This window comes from Gorilla gorilla, chromosome 1, assembly GCF_029281585.2.
Source record: "Gorilla gorilla gorilla isolate KB3781 chromosome 1, NHGRI_mGorGor1-v2.1_pri, whole genome shotgun sequence".
NCBI lineage: Eukaryota > Metazoa > Chordata > Mammalia > Primates > Hominidae > Gorilla > Gorilla gorilla.
Genome location: NC_073224.2, coordinates 17,710,411 through 17,731,520, shown reverse-complemented (window position 1 = coordinate 17,731,520; position 21,110 = coordinate 17,710,411). Strand labels below are relative to the sequence as shown.

General features: G+C 46.5%; 2 protein-coding genes across 4 annotated transcripts in view; both read left to right on the top strand.

Moving 5' to 3' along the window:
- The window catches only part of NUP133 (nucleoporin 133), a 66,436-nt gene extending 55,895 nt beyond the window's left edge, over positions 1 to 10,541 (top strand). For all 3 annotated transcript variants that reach the window (XM_019031672.4, XM_063707635.1, XM_063707636.1), the window contains 4 exons: positions 1,214 to 1,294; positions 2,622 to 2,686; positions 6,859 to 6,947; positions 9,798 to 10,541. In XM_019031672.4, the coding sequence (XP_018887217.1) occupies positions 1,214 to 1,294; positions 2,622 to 2,686; positions 6,859 to 6,947; positions 9,798 to 9,934 (372 nt within the window). In that variant the 3' untranslated portion in view covers positions 9,935 to 10,541. The remainder of the gene's footprint in view (positions 1 to 1,213; positions 1,295 to 2,621; positions 2,687 to 6,858; positions 6,948 to 9,797) is intronic.
- Positions 10,542 to 17,714: 7,173 nt separating this feature from the next.
- ACTA1 (actin alpha 1, skeletal muscle) lies at positions 17,715 to 20,552 on the top strand. Its single transcript, XM_031016549.2, has 7 exons — positions 17,715 to 17,818; positions 18,682 to 18,822; positions 18,929 to 19,253; positions 19,366 to 19,527; positions 19,612 to 19,803; positions 19,896 to 20,077; positions 20,156 to 20,552. Exons 2-7 carry the CDS (start codon positions 18,694 to 18,696, stop codon positions 20,297 to 20,299), a joined length of 1,134 nt encoding a protein of 377 aa, XP_030872409.1. The 5' UTR covers positions 17,715 to 17,818; positions 18,682 to 18,693; the 3' UTR covers positions 20,300 to 20,552.
- Positions 20,553 to 21,110: the final 558 nt, after the last annotated feature.

Genomic DNA, 21,110 nt, shown 5'->3' with positions numbered 1-21,110 from the left:
TTTTAATACCACAGTCCAATTTCAGAGATGGTGGAGTAAAAAGGATGTTCAAGAACAACAAAATAAAAGTATTGTCTTTTGAGTGCTGTAAGACAATGAACACAAGCAGATAGCTTTTTTTCTGAAATGGTCTGAGTATTGTTGCTATTAAAGGATTACACATACAATTTTTAAAAAATGAAATTATAGTTTTTGGGAAAGGAAGACGGGAAAAATTCAAATTGATATTTTTAATAAGGCAAGTATTTTTCTGACCATAAAAATTACAGGAAATTTGAAGAATACAGAAATGAGTATGCAGTCAGCTGTAATCTAACCAGGGATAAGTGTTGGTAACATGTTGATGTGTTTTTTTATTAAGTAAATATAGATCAACTGTACACTTTATTGTAGGTCTCAATTTTTTTTTAGAGACAAGATCTTGGTATCGCTTGGGCTGTCAGGCTGGAGTGCAGTGGCCCTGTCACAGCTCACTGCAGCCTTGACCTCCCAAGCTCAGGTGACCCTCCTACCTCAGCCTCTGGAGTAGCTGGGACCACAGGTGTGCACCACCATACCCAGCTAATTTTTATACTTTTTGTAGAGACGAGGTTTCTCCATGTTGCCCAGGCTAGTCTCGAACTCCTGTTCTCAAGGAATCTGCCTGCCTCAGCCTCCCAAAGAGCTGGGATTATAGACATGAGCCACTGTGCCGTGCCTAAAATATGCATTTTTCTAAAAGACAGTTTATTTTAAGGTAGATGCAATACAGTTTCCAAATATGAGGCTGTTTTTACTATAAAAATACAACTGGCCAGGCGCAGTGGCTCACGCCTAAAATCCCAGCTCTTTGGAAGGCCAAGGCAGGCGGATCACTTGAAGTCAGAAGTTTGAGACCAGCCTGGCCAACAGGGTGAAACCTTCTCTACTAAAAATACAAAAATTAGCCAGGTGTGGTGATGGATTCCTGTAATCCCAGCTACTCAGGAGGCTGAGGCAGGAGAATCACTTGAACCAGGGAGGCAGAAGTTTCAGTGAGCTGAGATCGTGCCACTGCAATCCAGCCTGGGTGACAGAGCAAGACTTTGTCTCAAAAAAAAAAAAAAGAAAAAAACCAAAAAAACAAAAAAACTACAACTTCCTTACAAGACATAATGGCTTCTTTTCTCCATAAATGTCTCTAGTATTAGTTACATGATTGTATAATCTTCTACCTTATTTTAACTTGTCATAGCTATATATCTGTGAAGAAAATAGAAGAGCTAATGAATATGATTTCAAGAAAGCTTTGGACTTGTTGGAATATATTGATGAGGTAAGTAAAATTGCTTGAAATGATCTCAGGAAACTGAATACATATATAAAAAGAGGGAGATGCCTCTTTTAGTCAATCATGAAAATGAATTAAGCAAAAAAGACTGTATCTGTGGTTCAACTACCTTTAATCCTTAGAATGTAAACAACTCTTCAGAAAAGCTGTCAAGGTCAAGAGACTCCCTTTTGTGATAATTCTCACACATTCCTGGGTATCTTTTTTTGTGCACAGATAAATACTGCTTTTCAAAGTCCTGAAATATTTTTTTCTCTTTCATTTATTAAGTCATTAGTTTCTGAATGTAATATACGACTTTATTAGTTTATTCTGGCTGGGTGCAGTGGCTCACGCCTGTAATCTCAGCACTTTGGGAGGCCGAGGCAGACGGATCACCTGAGGTTGGGAGTTTGAGGCCAGCCTGGCAAACATGGTGAAACTCCACCTCTACTAAAAATACAAAAAAATAAAAAATAAAAATTAGATGGGTGTGGTGGCGCACGCCTGTAATCCCAGCTACTTGGGAGGCTGAGGCATGAGTCTCTTGCATCCAGGAGGCAGAGGTTGCAGTGAGCCAAGATCACGCCACTGAACTCAAGCCTGGGCGACAGAGTGAGACTGTCTCAAAAAAAAAAAAATATATATATATATATATATATATAAAATCTTCATAGTATTCATCCTAAGAGTAGCTGTTTCTTGTGTTTCAACAAGTTATAGTGAAAATTCTGTAGGATAAGTAGTTCTATTACCTGTCGATGCAATTGAAAGTAATTTGGTAGATTTTAAAAACATAATATGTTGACTTTTACATTACCTTATTTTAAAATCTTACCCCTCTCAGGCCGGGCGAGGTGGCTTACACCTGTAATCCTAGCACTTTGGGAGGCCAAGGTGGGCGGATTGCCTGAGGTCAGGAGTTCGAGACCAGTCTGGCCAACATGCCGAAACCCTGTCTCTACTAAAAATACAAAAAAAATTAGCTGGGCGTGGTGGCGTGCGCCTGTAATCCCAGCTACTTGGGAGGCTGAGGTAGGGGAAGTGCTTGAACTAGGGAGGCAGAGGTTGCCATGAGCTGAGATCGTGCCACTGCACTCCAGCTTGGGCGGCAGAGCAAGACTCAGTCTCAAAAAAAAAAAAAAAAAAAAAAAGAAAAACTCTTACCCCTCTCAAGGTTGCTGATAAAATCATCACCACCACAGAGTAACCTGAAAGTAATTCATAGATATTAATTGGCTTCTATGTATGTAGTATTAACATAATGAAAATTTAAGCATGTATTTCTTTCAGAGCCAGGATTTAATCAGGATTTTTTTGTTTTGCTGTGAAGGAAGAAGATATAAATATAAATGATCTAAAACTGGAAATCCTTTGCAAAGCTCTTCAGAGAGATAAGTAAGTGCTCGTGGCATTGCTTCTTTGGAAAGTATAGAAACTGCTTTTCCTCTGCTCTCACCACACGACAGTCAATAACAGAAGACTTCTGTGACCAGACGTGTTGGGATTTCCCACCTCCTACACTGGGCAACCAGTGAGTTCTGTTGGTGGACACCAGCTGAATGTCCTTTAATTTAGTTCAGGCCTGATACAATCTACAACCACAGGTTGAGGGCTCAGACTGCCCCTGACTTTGATGCCAATTTAAGCCCCAGGTGGTTTTGCCTGTGCTCCTCACCGACCAGCTATAAATTGGGGTTCCCACAACCCCCTCCTTGGGTTTGATTAATTTGCTAGAGCAGCTCATAGAACTCAGGAAAACACGCCTAACAATTTATTATAAAGGGTGTTGTTACCAGAAAGGGGTCCCGATCCAGACCCCAGGAGAGGCTTCTTGGATCTTGTGCAAGAAACAATTTGGGGCAAGTCCACAGAGTAAAGTGAAAGCAAATTTATTAGAGAAGAAAATAAAAGAATGGCTACTTCTTACACAGAGCAGCGGCGTGGGCTGCTTGACTTGAGTATACTTATGGTTATTTGTTGATTATGTGCTAAACAAGGGGTGCATTATTCATGAGTTTTTCTGGAAAGGCATGAGAAGTTCCCAGAACTGAGGGTTCCTCCCCTTTTTATTTTTATTTATTTATTTATTTATTTTGAGACAGAGTTTAGCTCTTGTTGCCCAGCCTGGAGTGCAGTGGTGCGATCTTGACTCACTGCAACCTCTGCCTCCCGGGTTCAAGCAATTCTCCTGCCTCAGCCTCCCAAGTAAATGGGATTACAGGCATGTACCAGCAGCCCTGGCTAATTTTGTATTTTTAGTAGAGATAGGGTTTCACCATGTTTGTCAGGCTGCTCTGGAACGCCAGACCTCAGGTGATCTCCCCACCTCAGCCTCCCAAAATGCTGGGATTACAGGCGTGAGCCACCACGCCCGGCTCCTCCCGTTTTTAGACTATATAGGGTAACTTCCCAACGTTGGTTGCCACAGTCTTTGTAAACTATTGTGGTGCTGGTGGGAGTGTCTTTTAGCATGCTAATGCATTGTAATTAGTGTATAATGAGCAGCGAGGACGACTAGAGACCACTCTCTTGGTTTTGGCGGGTTTTGGCTGGCTTCTTTACCACATCCTGTCTTATCAGTGGAGTCACTGTGACCTGTGTCTTGTGATACCAGTCCTGCTGACCTCCTGTCTCATCCTGTGACTAAGAATTCCTAACCTCCTGGGAATGCTGATTCTAATGCATCTGAAAGTATCACATAGAATACAGATGAAGAGATCATGGGGTGAGGTATAGGGGAAGGGGCTTGGAACTTCCAAAGCCTCTCTGGCCCTCCACCTTCCAGGAACCTCTACGTGTTCAGCTATCAGGAAGCTCTTCGAACCCTGCCGTTTTGTGTTTTTATGGAAGCTTCGTTATGTAGACATGATTGATTAAAGTTGGTGACCAATTTAACCTTCAGCCCCTCTTCCCTCCCTGGATATTGAGGAACAGGGCTGAAAAGTCCCAACTCTAATTATGCTTTTTCTGGTGACCAGCCCCTATCCTGAAGCTAGCTGGGGGCTGCCAGCTGTCAGCCAACTCAATAGTATTAAAAAAAAAAAAAAAGACATCTATGGAGATCCTAAGGATTTTAGGAGTTGCAAAGCAGGAAGTGGGGTGAAGAAGAAGACTAAATACATATTTCACAGTATTACAGGAAGATTATGATATTATATGTCAAACGGTTTTATAACCTAACCATATTGTAACATACATATTATGAAAATTTTAATGGTTACATTAGTAATATTTATTTAGTCTTGGTCTTCTCTATTTTAACAATTAAGAATAGCAAGAATAGCCTAAAGACTTAGGACCACTCATATAATAAATCACTACTTTTGATTTTAAAATTTAGGTTGTCAGTTTGCATAGAAATACACATCCCTTATTTTCTTTCTTTTTTTGTGATGGAGTTTCACTCTTGTTGCCCAGGCTGGAGTGCAATGGCACAATCTTGGCTCACCACAACCTCCACCTCCCGGGTTTAAGTGATTCTCCTGCTTCAACCTCCCGAGTAGCTGGGATTGCAGGCGTGTACCACCACGCCTGGCTAATTTTGTATTTTTAGTAGAGACAGGGTTTCTTCATGTTGGTCAGGCTGGTCTCGAACTCCTGACCTTGTGATCTGCCTGCTTCGGCCTCCCAAAGTGCTAGGATTACAGATGTGAGCCACCATGCCTGGCCACATCCCTTATTTTCGCAGAAGTAAGGCTTGTCATGCCAAAGGAGACTTGAAGCTATGATTTTGTTTTATTTATTTTTATTTTTTATTAAAAAACATTTTTTTTTTGAGATGGAGTCTGGCTGTGTTGCCCAGGCTGGAGTGCAGTGGCACAATCTTGGCTCACTGCAAGCTCCACCTCTCGGGTTCATGCCATTCTCCCGCCTCAGCCTCCCGAGTAGCTGGGACTATAGGCGCCTGCCACCACACCTGGCTAATTTTTTTTCATGTATTTTTAGTAGAGATGGGGTTTCATTTTGTTAGCCAGGATGTTCTCGATCTCCTGACCTCGTGATCCACCCGCCTCAGCCTCCCAAAGTGCTGGGATTACAGGCTTGAGCCACCATGCCTGGCCTATTTTGTTTTTTAAGTTACTACAATTTGAGGGTCAGTGCCCTTTTCTAAGGCATTAAGTACTACTTTCTCTTTTTTTTGTTTTGTTTTGTTTTTTGTTTTTGAGACAGAGTCTCACTCTGTCACCTAGGCTGGAGTGCAGTGGCTCAATCTCGGCTCGCCGCAACCTCCGCCTCCCAAGTTCAAGCGATTCTCCTACCTCAGCCTCCCGAGTAGCTGGGATTACAGGCATGCGCCACCACGCCCAGCTAATTTTTTGTATTTTTAGTAGAGACCGGGTTTCTCCATGTTGGTCAGGCTGGTCTCAAACTCCCAACCTCAGGTGATCCGTCTGCCTCGTCCTCCCAAAGTGCTGGGATTACAGACATGAGCCACCGCGCCTGGCAAGTACTACTTTCTCACAATCATATCCTTTCTGCAGAGGAGGACTTCCACCTATGGAAATGGTGTTTATGTTACGATTCAATGACAAAGACTAAGAATAATCAGTTGAAGGAACAAATTCTTTCCAGGAAAAGAATTTTAAACAAAGCATGACTTGAATACTAAAAGCCTTCTCCTACTCACAATTTTCCTTTTTCCTGTGGTAAAATATTATAGAAGAGCTATTTTTACTAAAGCATTTCTTCCCTCCTCTGATCATTCCAAAATAGTTAAAATTGCTGTTAAGTTTAGTCTTAGAGGTCAGTCCCTGAAGCTTCTAGCTTTCTGCCTACTTGATTGTTTGGTCCCATCCCAGTCATACAAAAGGATGCTATCATTTTGATTCGAATTCCTTGTCTTAGTTTCTTGTTTAAAAATTTTAAAGTTATCATGTCCATTGATTACAGAGCAGTGGTTTGGTATTTTTATTTTAGTAGTAGATAGTCACAACGACATAAAGAAAGCTTCTGGCTGGGTCCAGTGGCTCATGGCTGCAATCCCAGCACTTTGGGAGGCCAAGACAGGAGGATTGCTGGAGCCCAGGAGTTCAAGACCAGCCTGGGAACATAGCGAGACTTTGTCTCTACACAAAAGTAAAAAATTAGCCAGCCACAAAGTGGTGCATGCCTATGGTCTTAGCTACTTGGGAGGCTGAGGTGGGAGGAACGCTTGAGCCGGAGGAGTTCGAAGCTGCAGTGAGTCATACTTTGGGGTCCATACTGAATATGTTACTTACTAATAGAATTTTCTTCAGAAAGATACCTCACTACTTGGTTTCTGAAATCAAATAGGTAAGAGTTATATTAAGTCAGTAGCTACCTTGAGTGTAACATCTTTTTTTAAATGTATTTTCCTTGGCGTCTCTTGCATGTTCCCTAGAGTGTAATGTCTTACATCTAATGTAGAAACTGTCAGGGTATTCAGCATGTAAAGTGCCTTTATTTAAATGATTTGAAACAGTATCACAAAACTCAGATTCTCCATCCCCCACAGCCATCAAAATAAAACCATGATAGCAAACAAATCATTTATTTCAGCTATATCAGTGATTTCATTTTTCCCTCATAATGATTTTGTTTTCTAGCTGGTCCAGTTCTGATGGCAAAGATGATCCAATTGAAGTATCTAAAGACAGTATATTTGTGAAGATCTTACAGAAACTTTTAAAAGATGGTAAGTGGTTTGTTACTATACCATTGGAAATTACAGTGTCACTCCTCAGGTTTTTGGGTTTTTTTTTTGAGACGGAGTCTTGCTCTGTCACTCAGGCTGGAGTGCAGTGGCATGATCTCGGCTTAGTGCAGCCTCCACCTCCTGGGTTCAAGCAATTCTTCTGCCTCAGCCCCTGGAGTAGCTGGGACTACAGGCCCGTGCTACCATGCCCGGCTAATTTTTGTATTTTTAGTAAAAGCAAGGTTTCACCATATTGGCCAGGCTGGTCTTGAACTCCTGACCTCGTGATCCACCTGCCTTGGCCTCTGTCTAAAGAAAAAAAAAAAAAAGAACCAAGAAGCTTTCATTTGGAGTCTGTCCACACTGATCTCCAAGCATTAGTTTTCAGATTTGTAGCTTCCTTTCATAGCTGTAAAAATGCCGCAGACTGAATTGTGTCTAATTAAGTATCTAGCACTAATATTTAAGGGCAGCTTTGCAGTTTTTGTTATTCTTAGTGGATTATAAAACAGGTGAAAAACAGGAATGGAAAGTCATAATTTCATTAAGGACAAGAACAGTGGAAACTTTTTTTTTTTTTTTTGAGACGGAGTCTCATTCTGTTGCCCAGGCTGGAGTGCAGTGGCTCAATCTCAGCTTACTACAACCTCCACCTCCTGGGTTCAAGTGATTCTCCTGCCTCAGCCTCCTGAGTAGCTGGGATTACAGGCACGCACCACCATGTCTGGCTAATTTTTGTATTTTTAGTAGAGGCAGGGTTTCACCATGTTGGTCAGGCTGGCCTCGAACTCCTGACCTCGTGATCTGCCCGCCTCGGCCTCCCAAACTGCTGGGATTACAGGCATGAGCCACCGTGCCCAGCTGAAACTTATTTAAATAAAAATATAGGCAGGTGCAGTGGCTCACACTTTGGGAGGCCAAGGTGGGAGAATCACTTGAGCCCAGTAGTTCAAGACCAGCTGGAGCAACATAAGGAGATCCTGTCCCTATTTAAAAAAAAAAAAAACAGAGTTGGGCACAGGGGTGCATGCCTGTGTTTCCAGCTACTGGGGAGGCTGAAGTAGGAGGATTGCTTGAGCCCAGGAGGTGGAGGCTGCAGTGAGTTCTGATGGTGCCACTGCACTTCAGCCTGGGTGATAGAGTGAGACCTTGTCTCAAAAAAAAAAAATTATATATGTGTGTGTATTATATATGTATATTTTACATATATAAGGTGTGCGGTTTTTTAATAACAGGACAAATGTACTTTTGGAACCTTCTTAATAATATGGCTTTCATGTACAATAGTGTTTTTAAAGGACAGATTCTGAAGGTAGGGAGATACAGATAACCTTGCATTATATTTCATAGGCATTGACAGTGCGGCAGCTACTTCAGCCTGTGCATTCTTCCTGCAGACATATTGAAATTACCCACAAGGCTTGTTCTTACATGTTACCTGAAATACATTATACATACAGAACAAAATGCATGTCTCATTAAATGGAGTTTAAATTTTTTTCTAGTTAGTCACCAACATTTAAAAGTTGAGAATAGTGTTATAAAAGTCTTATTTTGCCGGGCACGGTAGCTCACGCCTGTAATCCCAGCACTTTGGGAGGCCGAGGCAGGAGAATCCCTTGAGCTCAGGAGTTCAAGACCAGCCTGGGCCACATAGCAAGACCCCCACCTCTACAGAAAAAAAAAAAATTAGCTAGGCTTGGTGGTGCATGCCTATAGTCCCTGCTACTCGGGAAGCTGAGGTGGGAGGATCACTTGAGCTCGGAAGGTCAAAGGATTGAAGCTACAGTGAGCTACGATCGTACCATTCCACTCCAGCCTGGGTGACAGAGTGGAGACCCTGTCTCAATAAAAAATAAAAACTACAATTAAGAACCAAAAAATAGGCTGGGCACAGTGGCTCATGCCTGTAATCCCAACACTTCAGGAGACTGAGGTGGGTGGATCACTTGAAGTCAGGAGTTCAAGACCAGCCTGGCCAACATGGTGAAACACCGTTTCTACTAAAAATACAAAAAATTAGCCGGGTGTAGTGGTGGGCACCTGTAATCCTAGTTACCGGGGTGGCTGAGGCAGGAGAATCGCTTGAACCCAGAAGGCAGAGGTTGCTGTGAGCCGAGATTGCGCCATTGCCTGGCCAGCAGAGTGAGACTCCGCCTGAAAAAAAAAAAAAAAGAACCAAAAAATGATGCAAGGCCCTTTGAGTTTTTTTTTTTAAACCAGTATTTGATTTTGAGAATCTTATGGTAATGTATCAAATTATAAAAATATTATTGGCTTATTAATTTGAAATTTTTCATCCAGTTTTCTCTATTTGTCAAATGAGAAAATTGTGTATGTTTGTTTGTAACTACACAGATGTCAAACAATCCATTTAGTTCATGTTCACTGTCTTTTCAGCTCTATGGATGACTTGTGAAGAAATGATGCTTTTGCCTATCTAATTTTAGATTTATACTGTAAACACATTTTGAGATCCTGTAGCTAGCGTTCATAACAGTGTTTCTACTAAATTATTCCCTAAATAGGGGATCATATAAGTGTTTGAAATACTTGTTTTCAAGCTTGGGAATACATGAAAACGTTTCAGATCTTATTAAACACTTTAAATAGAATGGCTATTTTGACCACTGGAGGGAAAAACACTCAGGCAGCCCCTGTAAAGGATATCACATTGTTAGACTTGAAAGTATGTTTGACAGATGGAAGGAATTTAGAAGAGAGTATTTCCCAACAGCAAAGTGACGTTATATTTAAATAGAAGCACAGGTGCTTTTGTCATCAATCATCTGAATTCATTTGAGCGTTTTATAATAATTGAAAAATGACTTCTTGTGTTTGTGTTTATAGGCATTCAGCTCAGTGAGTACTTACCAGAGGTGAAAGACCTGCTACAAGCGGATCAGCTTGGAAGCTTAAAGTCCAATCCTTACTTCGAGTTTGTTTTGAAAGCAAATTATGAATATTATGTTCAGGGACAAATATAACTTTTTCTAAAAATGGCCATTGTTTATGAAATCTGTATAAGTGTGTCCTTATACAAATTTTAGGCCATAAACAAGTATAAGTTTGTACAATTTCATAACATGTATAGCTGAGTTTTTACACTTTATATGTAGGAAGCTAATATAAAATAGTTGTGTAACTGTGATTTTGGTTTTCAGTTATGTGACTTGTTTTTTCCACCTGAAATGTGTCAGTTGTTGTTCCTGTACTCAGTGCCCTTTCTTTTTACTCTCACGTGGTCCCAGGTTCTGGAGTTCTTGTCCTGGTTCTAGCTACTCACATGTACAAATCACTTCTAGGCCTCAGTTTCTGTGACTATGAAAATTACTAGATTGCACTAGCTTGTCTCTAAAATTGCTGTGACTCCAGATACTTTGCACCTAAGAGAATCTAGGGTGTTTGGTATCTGTTTCAGTTACGGCTAATGGGAAATGTCTAGTAAGATAAATGTCAGCTTTTGCTGACTTATTATGAGATGAAAAACCAAAGGAGAGTGGGCCTAACTCATGTGAGCTTGATAACTGATGAACTCATTGGGAGCATTTTAAACTTTTCTACATAAATAATAAATGAGCACTAATGAAAGTATTTTAGTGAATGAAATATTTATGTGGTTTTCTAACCTATCTAGAAATTACTGTTGATGTTTAGTTCTAATCTTTCAGTATGGGGATTCAGCCAGCCTCATGTATTTTCAGAATGACTCATGAATCTTTACCACAGTCTGCCTAGCTAGTCAAAAGCATGAATGATACTAGAAACCATTATAGGTTTTCCTAATATGGGAATTGATGTGACTAAAAGGTACTGTACTCTCAGAGCTTTGTCCTGACCAGTGTCATCACTCACTCAGTGTTTATCTGGGTTTTAAATAAAGGCCAGAGGTTGCACAGGGAGTTGCTGGCATGTCCGCGGCTTGGCCCAGTAGAATGCCCACTAACCATCTTGCTCCAGCAGCTGAAAAGGTCAGAAGTTAAACATGGTGAAGAGTCCGATTCCTGGATTCACAGAGCCCAGCATCAGGCCGTCTCCCCCGCCGGCTGCAAGGCCAGCCCTTGAGTATGTTTGGAAGAGCAGGTTAATGGAGCTGTTTGTAAATCAAAGGGAAGAAATTAGCAGCCTGTTCTTTTTCTGTTTGCAGCTTGTGTGTTAGGACAGCATTAGGGTCTGGGTTAGGAACATGTTGGAAGGTACTAAGAGAAGTTAGGAAGAGCAGCTTGTCAGATGGCCAGTAAGAAACCGCTGAGTACTTGTATCGTAAGATGAGGCTTTGCTTTTACGTGGAGGTCAGCTGTCAGTGTTCACGTCTCACCTGTAGGACCCTGTCAGGTGATAATGTGCTCTGAGACACACAGGCTCCCACTTGCCTCCTGTGCTGCTGCAAACCTGGTGATCCCTGGTGGTGATCCCTGGTGTATGGGACAGTACCGCAGGAAAGCCCATCTGATCATGCCCCAGAACCCACTGATCGCGTGGATGTAGAACGACTGCTCTTACGGTGTGAAGTAGAGTCATCCTGTTCAAGGGAAGAAAAAGCTCCCTCTTTTAATCCTCTTTCTCTCTAAGTTAGTAGCTATTACACCCAAATGGTTGAGTTTTTAAAAATTATTTTAACAGTAAAAAGGAAATTAAGACCTAGGATTTTGAATAATTTTTTCTCTAGAATTTAAAAAATTGATTTCACAACGTAGTCTTCATCAAAGAGTTATTAATGGTTTTTATATAAATCAAGTAGCTGATAAGTATACAGATGCTGTGTGACATTTCTGTGGAAAGAGATACTTTACTGACTTGGAAGAGGTTCGTGATCATGCCTGTCTATAAGTGCTGCCCTGAGAGTCCCAGCTTGGGACCTTGACAGAATACAAGAGTAAAGTGTTGTGTGCGATCCTGAGCAGAGGGGAGTGTACGCAGGCATGGGGACTGGCGTGTCTTGAGGATTTGTGAACAGAATGGTGTCAAGGATTGCAGCAGACCTGGAGATAGACAGTAAAAACTTGATGAACTCCTGAGTGAGGTAAAGGCTACTGACGCCTCTCTTTGAGGGCTTTCATTTTTAATGATTGAACTGTGTTTCTTTTTTTACTTTAGGGGCTGAATCGTAGTTTTCCTAACATCACCCACCTACATCCTACACACCTGGACATTTTGAGGCTAACTACAAAAGCAGTGTAGCCTGTTCCTGACATTTTATTCTGAGGATGCGTGAAAAAAAAAAATTATATATATATACACACCAGTGTAAACAGATCCACTCATTAAAAGCCAACATACATTTAAAAAAAATAATACTGGGTCAGGCATGGTGGCTCACACCTGTAATCCTAGCACTTTGGGAGACCAAGATGGGAGAATCGCTTGAGCTGAGGAATTCACAACCAGCCTGGGCAACATAGCAAGACCCTGTCTGTACAAAAAAAAATTACAAAAATTAGCCAGGCGTGGTGATGTGTGCCTGTAGTCCTAGCTACTTGTGAGGCTGAGTTGGGAGGATTGCTTGAGCCCAGGAGTTTGTGACTGCGGTGAGCCATGATCACACCACTGCACTCCAGCCTGGGTGACAGATTAAGACCCTGTCTCAAATAATATTATGTAATTCTAAATTTTAAGAAAAACACTGTAGAAAATGAAAAAGAAAATAGACCTCTGTAATCCCACCAGCTGGAAATAATTAGTCACCATTATGAAGCAGAATGTTTTGGACTGCATATGCTTTTTCATTTTGTAACCTACTTTTCTCATGGGAGATGTGAACATTTTGCTGTATCCTTAATCCAGTGTTTCTTCACCTTTTTTTTTTTAATCACTCCTCCTGAGGAGCCTTTTTAGACAGTTTTTCCTAATCACCTCCCACTCCAAAGAAAGTGTAATACCACAGACCTACTATATATCATTCATTCATTCGTTCATTCATTCATTTATTTATTTGGAAATGGAGTCTTGCTCTGTCACCCAGGCTGGAGTGCAGTGGTGCGATCTTGCCTCGCTGCAACCTCTGCCTCCTGGGTTCAAGCAATTCTCCTGCCTCAGCCTCCCGAGTAGCTGGGATTACAGGCACCCGCCATCATGCCTGGCTAATTTTTGTATTTTTAGTAGAGACAGGGTTTCACCATGTTGGCCAGGCTGGTCTAGAACTCCTGACCTCAGGTGATCTGCCTGCCTCGGCCTCCCAAAGTGCTGGGATTACAGGCGTGAGCCACCACACTTGGCCGACTATCTTTTAAATGTACTGTGGCCTTTGGAAGCCACAAACCATTGTACTATCTGAATTTTTTTCATTGTCTAAGAACCAAGTTTTCCCCCTTTGAGAATGCCCATCTTAATTATTCTTTAGAATACAATGTTTTAAATGCGTGATACTTTACCATATGGCAGAACTATAATTAACGTAACAGCCCTTATTCTCTTGCTGTAGCTCTCTCTCTCTCTCAAAAATTAAGACACATTTTTTTGACCATTTTAAATAATGCTAGAATAAATCTTTGTACAAAAATCTTTATGCCCTCCAAATACGGTGAACATGACATTGACTCTCCTTGCTCAGTTGCAGTGACATTGATGTGTGTATACTGAGCAGGCCAATGACTTCTAATGTTCTTTTCTCACCTTTCCTGCCACTGCACTGTGTGCACCTGCCCCAAGCCCTTAGTCATTGGAAGCAAGACATGGCACCATGTGCTGAATGTTTCATATGTCTTAGGTACTCACCTAGTTTGTTGTTTTGGTTTTGGTTTTGGTTTTGGTTTTTTGAGACGGAGTCTTGCTCTGTTCCTAGGCTGGAGTGCAGTGGCTCAATCTCAGCTCACTGCAACCTGTCTCTTGGGTTCAAGAGATTCTCCTGCCTCAGCCTCCCTAGTAGCTGGGATTACAGGCACCCGCCACCATGCCCAGCTAATTTTTTTGTATTTTTAGTAGAGACCAGGTTTCACCATGTTGGCCAGGCTGGTGTCGAACTCCTGACCTCAAGTGATCTGTCCACCTGGGCCTCCCAAAGTGCTGGGATTACAGACGTGAGCCACCGCACTCAGCTCTCACCTAGTTTTAATCCTCAGATCAGTCTTAAGGAGTATCGTGAGTTGAGAATGCTTTCTGGAAAGTCACTTGTCCAAGATCACATAGCCAGTCAGAGGGGAAGGTAAATGCAGCTCTGCTTGATTCCAGAATGCAAGCTCCTAACCAGTTCATGATATCCTGAGTATAAAGAATGTTGAAGAGAGGGCACTGCTCCAATGAATCATCAGGTTCTTAGAGGTGGCCATGAGTGCAAAAACCACCAGCTTCAGGAGGAGGAAGAAGTAGAAAATCCAAGCCCAAGCCCTTTCTTTGGGCTGCCAGGAGTTGACCCAACTTTTTTTTTTTTTTTTTTTTTTTTGAGATGGAGTCTCTCTCTGTTGCCCAGGCCCGGAGTGCAGTGGTGGGATCTCGGCTCACTGCAACCTCTGCCTCCCAGGTTCAAGTGATTCTTCTGCCTCAGCCTCCCGAGTAGCTGGGATTATAGGTGTGCACCACCACGCCTGGCTAATTTTTGTGTTTTTAGTAGAGACAGGGTTTCACCATGTTGGCCAGGCTGGTCTTGAACTCCTGACCTCAAGTGATTCACCAGCCTCGGCTTCCCAAAGTGCTGGGATTACAGGCATGGGCCACCGCACCTGGCCAACCCGACGTTTTTAAGTAGCTTGTGAGGAGAATGAGTTGGTCTTTGTCTACCCTGTCCCTGGAATATCTCTAACTTGGAGTGCCCAGCCAGCCCCTCAAAGCTGAGTTTCTGGGGAAGCTATGGCTTTTCATGTCAGGATATCTTTGGCTCATTATTGGGAAAGATCCCTCAAGGGCCTGTTCTGTTTTGAACTGTACCCAGTGTTGGTGAAGATTAGAGAGAAGCAGCAGTCCTTGCCCTCCCTGGCCACTGGCAGTAGAAGGAAGGACAGCCCAAGCCCGTCTCCTCCACTGGCTGCTGTGGAACCTGGGGTGTGTTTTAGCTCATTAAGCCTCAGTTTTCTTAAAAAAAAAAAAAAAAAAAAAAAAACTGGAATGAGTAATACCTATCTTATTTACCTTAGGATAGTTAAAAGGTTAATTGAAACACAAAAGCATATTATAAAGTGTTTTACCAATTCCTGTTTAAATTGATAGGAAACACAGTAGGGAAGACTGGAACTGAGCAAGATTGGGGTACGGGTGTGTGGAGTGTTGAGGGGCACAATGGGAGAGAAGGGAAGTGTGAACACACCGGGGTAGTGGTAGCAGAAGGGCCTGGTCAGGGTATGAAGAGCTGAGGCTGCACCTGAAAACTTAGAAGCAGGAACTCCCTGTCAAGCATACCCTACATGGCTGACCTTTACTTAGTGACAGTTCTCAAAAGGCTGTGCAGGGTGCCGCTGCACTCCCCCAAAACATACATGTATGGAGACGTGGCTCTGCCACCCACCATTCAGTCTATTCTCTAAGCCAATGAGAATGCAACAAGACCAGAATGGGACTGAGAGTGGCCTGTGGTGACCTGTCAGGGACTATTTAAACCAGCCGCAAATCATGTGGGCAGGGAACAGATGCCTGGCTGGCCACCTCAGGGGCCATCTCCCACAGTTTGCTGTACTAGCAGGTCTCTGTTCGCTTGTGAGTGTTTTTAATCATGGTCAGCTTTTAGTGTGGGTTTGAATGTAACAGACTGAGCTTAGAAAAGCTTTCTGTAAGGAAAGGTAAGAGTTGAACTGAGCAAGAGTTTTGAAAAATAGTGACAATCCCATTCTCCTTTGGAATGCGCACAAATATTGAGGTATCCAGTGAACGGCAGCAAATTTCCTACCTTCAAGGCCCAAATGTAAGCTATTCCCCTTACATTACAAGCAGCTCATTTGCTAAGTGGTTTTTTTCTAGTATCTCCACTACTCGCTGACACAGGAGGACACAGGATGTTAAAAAGGAAATACAGTTCTGTCAATTATTCACTTATTCTCCAAAATACTTGGAAGAACTAAATATGAAACCATAGGAGACTTTATCCTCACCACATAGTCCCTATACTAGTCAAACTCCTTATTTTTTAACTGACTGATCATTTTTAGGAAGGTAGCATTTTATTCACTAAAACATTTTTGTTAATACTTGTTTATTTTTAGGATGAACTGCCATGATGTGGGCTACAGAGGAGGGTCGCATATGCTTCTATCCCCCTTTTAGAGAATCCACACCTGTCCCAGTTGCTGAGTTCCACTACCAAAAGTGAATTGCAACTATTTTAGGAGCACTTAAGCACATCCGAAAAATGAGTGATTCTGTTCTGGCCCACACCACATCACTGATGTACCCCCTTAAAGCATGTCACTGAGTTCATCACAGAAGACTGCTCCTCCTGTGCCCTCCACAAGGTTAGAACTGTCCTTGTCTTAGGGAAAAGAGAGAGAGAGAGACAGGCACCAACTGGGTAACCTCTGCTGACCCCCACTCTACTTTACCATAAGTAGCTCCAAATCCTTCTAGAAAATCTGAAAGGCATAGCCCCATATATCAGTGATATAAATAGAACCTGCAGCAGGCTCTGGTAGATGATGACTCCAAGGTGGACTGGGAGGCAGCCCGGCCTTGGCAGGCATCATCCTCTAAATATAAAGATGAGTTTGTTCAGCCTTTGCAGAAGGAAAAACTGCCACCCATCCTAGAGTGCCGCGTCCTTGTCCCCCCACCCCCTCCAATTTATTGGGAGGAAGGACCAGCAAAGCCTCATCTAGGAAGAGCCCCTCACCCATCTCCACCTCCACTCCAGGTCTAGCCAGTCCTGGGTTGTGACCCTTGTCTTTCAGCCCCAGGAGAGGGACACACATAGTGCCACCAAAGAGGCTGGGGGAGGGCCTCAGCCCACCAAAACCTGGGGCCAGTGCGTCCTAGAGGAGGGGAACCCTCACCCCTTCAATCCCTTTAGGAGACCCAAGGGCGCTGCGCGTCCCTGAGGCGGACAGCTCCGTGTGCTCAGGCTTTGCGCCTGACAGGCCTATCCCCGGGAGCCCCCGCGCCTCCTCCCCGGAGCTCCGCCCTCGCCTCCCACCGCCAGTTGTCTATCCTGCGACAGCTGCGCGCCCTCCGGCCGCCGGTGGCCCTCTCTGCGGTGGGGGAAGGGGTCGACGTGGCTCAGCTTTTTGGATTCAGGGAGCTCGGGGGTGGGAAGAGAGAAATGGAGTTCCAGGGGCGTAAAGGAGAGGGAGTTCGCCTTCCTTCCCTTCCTGAGACTCAGGAGTGACTGCTTCTCCAATCCTCTCAAGCCCACCACTCCACACGTCTCCCTCTTCCCGGTAGTCGCAAGTGGGAGTTTGGGGATCTGAGCAAAGAACCCGAAGAGGAGTTGAAATATTGGAAGTCAGCAGTCAGGCACCTTCCCGAGCGCCCAGGGCGCTCAGAGTGGACATGGCTGGGGAGGCCTTTGGGACAGGTGCGGTTCCCGGAGCGCAGGCGCACACATGCACCCACCGGCGAACGCGGTGACCCTCGCCCCACCCCATCCCCTCCAGCGGGCAACTGGGTCGGGTCAGGAGGGGCAAACCCGCTAGGGAGACACTCCATATACGGCCCGGCCCGCGTTACCTGGGACCGGGCCAACCCGCTCCTTCTTTGGTCAACGCAGGGGACCCGGGCGGGGGCCCAGACCGCGAACCGGCCGAGGGAGGGGGCTCTAGTGCCCAACACCCAAATATGGCTCGAGAAGGGCAGCGACATTCCTGCGGGGTGGCGCGGAGGGAATGCCCGCGGGCTATATAAAACCTGAGCAGAGGGACAAGCGGCCACCGCAGCGGACAGCGCCAAGTGAAGCCTCGCTTCCCTCCCGCGGCGACCAGGGCCCGAGCCGAGAGTAGCAGTTGTAGCTACCCGCCCAGGTAGGGCAGGAGTTGGGAGGGGACAGGGGGACAGGGCACTACCGAGGGGAACCTGAAGGACTCCGGGGCAGAACCCAATCGGTTCACCTGGTCAGCCCCAGGCCTGCGCCCTGAGCACTGTGCCTCGTCTCCGGAGCCACACGCGATTTAAAAAGGAGACAAGACAGGCTCTGGAAATTAGACTTCTCCAAAGGAGCCCCTTTGGGCTCCTTTACCTGGCATGTAGGATGTGCCTAGGGAGATAAACCGTTTTGCTTTAGTTGTCGCCAAGGCAGTTCCCTTCCAAACTAGCGCTAGAGCGAATGAGCGAGCAGCCAGGACCACCCACTCTGGGTTTCCAACAGGCGAAAAGGCCCTTTCTGAGTTTGAAATGTCATAGGGTTCCTAACAGGCCACTCTTCCCTGGATGGGGTGCCAACGCCTTTTCCATGGGCATCTCCTTCCACCCTCACGCTGGCCCAGCGAGCAGGCAGTGCTGAGGCCTTATCTTCCTAGGTGACAGATGTGGTCAGGGAGGCGCAGAGAGGATGGGCACTAGCGTCCAGCTCCTGGAGCAGGTGTCAGGCAGGGAGGGCAGACAGGTCTTGGGGAACATGTTCCCCTGGCTATGTGGACAGAGGACTTCTCAGTGGGGTCTCACGACCCTGTGCCCCTTTTCCTGGTGCAGGGCAGCCCTTAGCCGGGGCAAAGGTCGGGAAGAGAACCCCTGGTCGCCGCCCTGGCAGAATTTGAGTGGCTCCGGCAGGAGATGTCCCTAGGTTCCTGGGGAGGGAGGACGTCGGGGCCAGCCAGGCCTACCCCCCTGCCGCTGAGACTTCTGCGCTGATGCACCGCGCCTCTTCGCGGTCTCCCTGTCCTTGCAGAAACTAGACACAATGTGCGACGAAGACGAGACCACCGCCCTCGTGTGTGACAATGGCTCCGGCCTGGTGAAAGCCGGCTTCGCCGGGGATGACGCCCCTAGGGCCGTGTTCCCGTCCATCGTGGGCCGCCCCCGACACCAGGTCAGGCTGCCCCTCCGCAGAGGGAGCCGGCTCGGGGTCCCCGCGTAACCCAGCCTGGTGCCACCCGGAGCGGCGTTAACGGGTGCGTGGTGTCTCGGCTCCGCAGGGCGTCATGGTCGGTATGGGTCAGAAAGATTCCTACGTGGGCGACGAGGCTCAGAGCAAGAGAGGTATCCTGACCCTGAAGTACCCTATCGAGCACGGCATCATCACCAACTGGGATGACATGGAGAAGATCTGGCACCACACCTTCTACAACGAGCTTCGCGTGGCTCCCGAGGAGCACCCCACCCTGCTCACCGAGGCCCCCCTCAATCCCAAGGCCAACCGCGAGAAGATGACCCAGATCATGTTTGAGACCTTCAACGTGCCCGCCATGTACGTGGCCATCCAGGCCGTGCTGTCCCTCTACGCCTCCGGCAGGACCACCGGTGAGTGCCCGCTGCCCCCAGTCCCCTCTCCCGCCCCCGCCCCCGCCGCTAGCGCTGAGCGCCTAGCCTCGGCCTCGCCCCCAGCCACTCACTCTCTCCCGCGCGCGCACAGGCATCGTGCTGGACTCCGGCGACGGCGTCACCCACAACGTGCCCATTTATGAGGGCTACGCGCTGCCGCACGCCATCATGCGCCTGGACCTGGCGGGCCGCGATCTCACCGACTACCTGATGAAGATCCTCACTGAGCGTGGCTACTCCTTCGTGACCACAGGTGCGCGGCGCCCCTGCACCCCGGGCGGGAGGGCCGGCGGCGGCCCCTGAGTGAGGGCTCCTCTCCTGCTTCTGCCCTCCGCAGCTGAGCGCGAGATCGTGCGCGACATCAAGGAGAAGCTGTGCTACGTGGCCCTGGACTTCGAGAACGAGATGGCGACGGCCGCCTCCTCCTCCTCCCTGGAAAAGAGCTACGAGCTGCCAGACGGGCAGGTCATCACCATCGGCAACGAGCGCTTCCGCTGCCCGGAGACGCTCTTCCAGCCCTCCTTCATCGGTGAGCCCCGCTCGCCCGCGCCCCGGCCCCCAGGCCCCGCCGGCCCCCGGCGCCCCGAGCTTCTGCTCACGCTCCCCCGCCGCGGTCCCCAGGTATGGAGTCGGCAGGCATTCACGAGACCACCTACAACAGCATCATGAAGTGTGACATCGACATCAGGAAGGACCTGTATGCCAACAACGTCATGTCGGGGGGCACCACGATGTACCCTGGGATCGCTGACCGCATGCAGAAAGAGATCACCGCGCTGGCCCCCAGCACCATGAAGATCAAGGTGGGTGGCGGCCTGCGCGGGCTGTCGGCGGGGTGGGCTCCAGGGTGAGGTCTCCCCACCTCACGCGCTGTCTTGCAGATCATCGCCCCGCCGGAGCGCAAATACTCGGTGTGGATCGGCGGCTCCATCCTGGCCTCGCTGTCCACCTTCCAGCAGATGTGGATCACCAAGCAGGAGTACGACGAGGCCGGCCCTTCCATCGTCCACCGCAAATGCTTCTAGACACACTCCACCTCCAGCACGCGACTTCTCAGGACGACGAATCTTCTCAATGGGGGGGCGGCTGAGCTCCAGCCACCCCGCAGTCACTTTCTTTGTAACAACTTCCGTTGCTGCCATCGTAAACTGACACAGTGTTTATAACGTGTACATACATTAACTTATTACCTCATTTTGTTATTTTTCGAAACAAAGCCCTGTGGAAGAAAATGGAAAACTTGAAGAAGCATTAAAGTCATTCTGTTAAGCTGCGTAAGGCGGTCGTGTTTATTTGCTTGCGGCGGGAGTGGAGCAGGAAGAGGGATTCCCATCCCCCACATCCTCTTAAGTCACTTTTCACGATACCCCCAATGAATGGGCTCCTTGGAAGACAAAACTTACATCTTCCCATGCTCCCCTGCCGGTTTCCCCAGTGGATCAGATCCATTCCAGATCACTGGCAGCTAGTGGTGGCCTGACTTGACCCTCTGGGGTGTGGCGAGGCAGCTTTCTTCCTCTGCGCAGCGCTCCCGAGTGTTGCCAGCACTGCCGGGGCGGCCTCCGCTGGTGGCCCTGGGTCCCCTCAGGCAGCGGGCGCTGACCATGGTGCTGGGGCCGGAGAGCTGTTTCTCAGAGGGCGTCTCAGCTCCGCCTATGGTGTTCCTCTACTGAATCTCCAGATCTGAGAGGGGGTTGTGTTCTGCATGTAACAGGTCATTTTGTTTTTGTTTTTGTTTTTGTTTTTAATAGAGACAGGGTCTCGCCCTGTCGCCCACGGTGGAGAGCAGTGGTGTGATCAGAGCCCAACTGTACCCTCTAATTGAGCTCAAGGGGT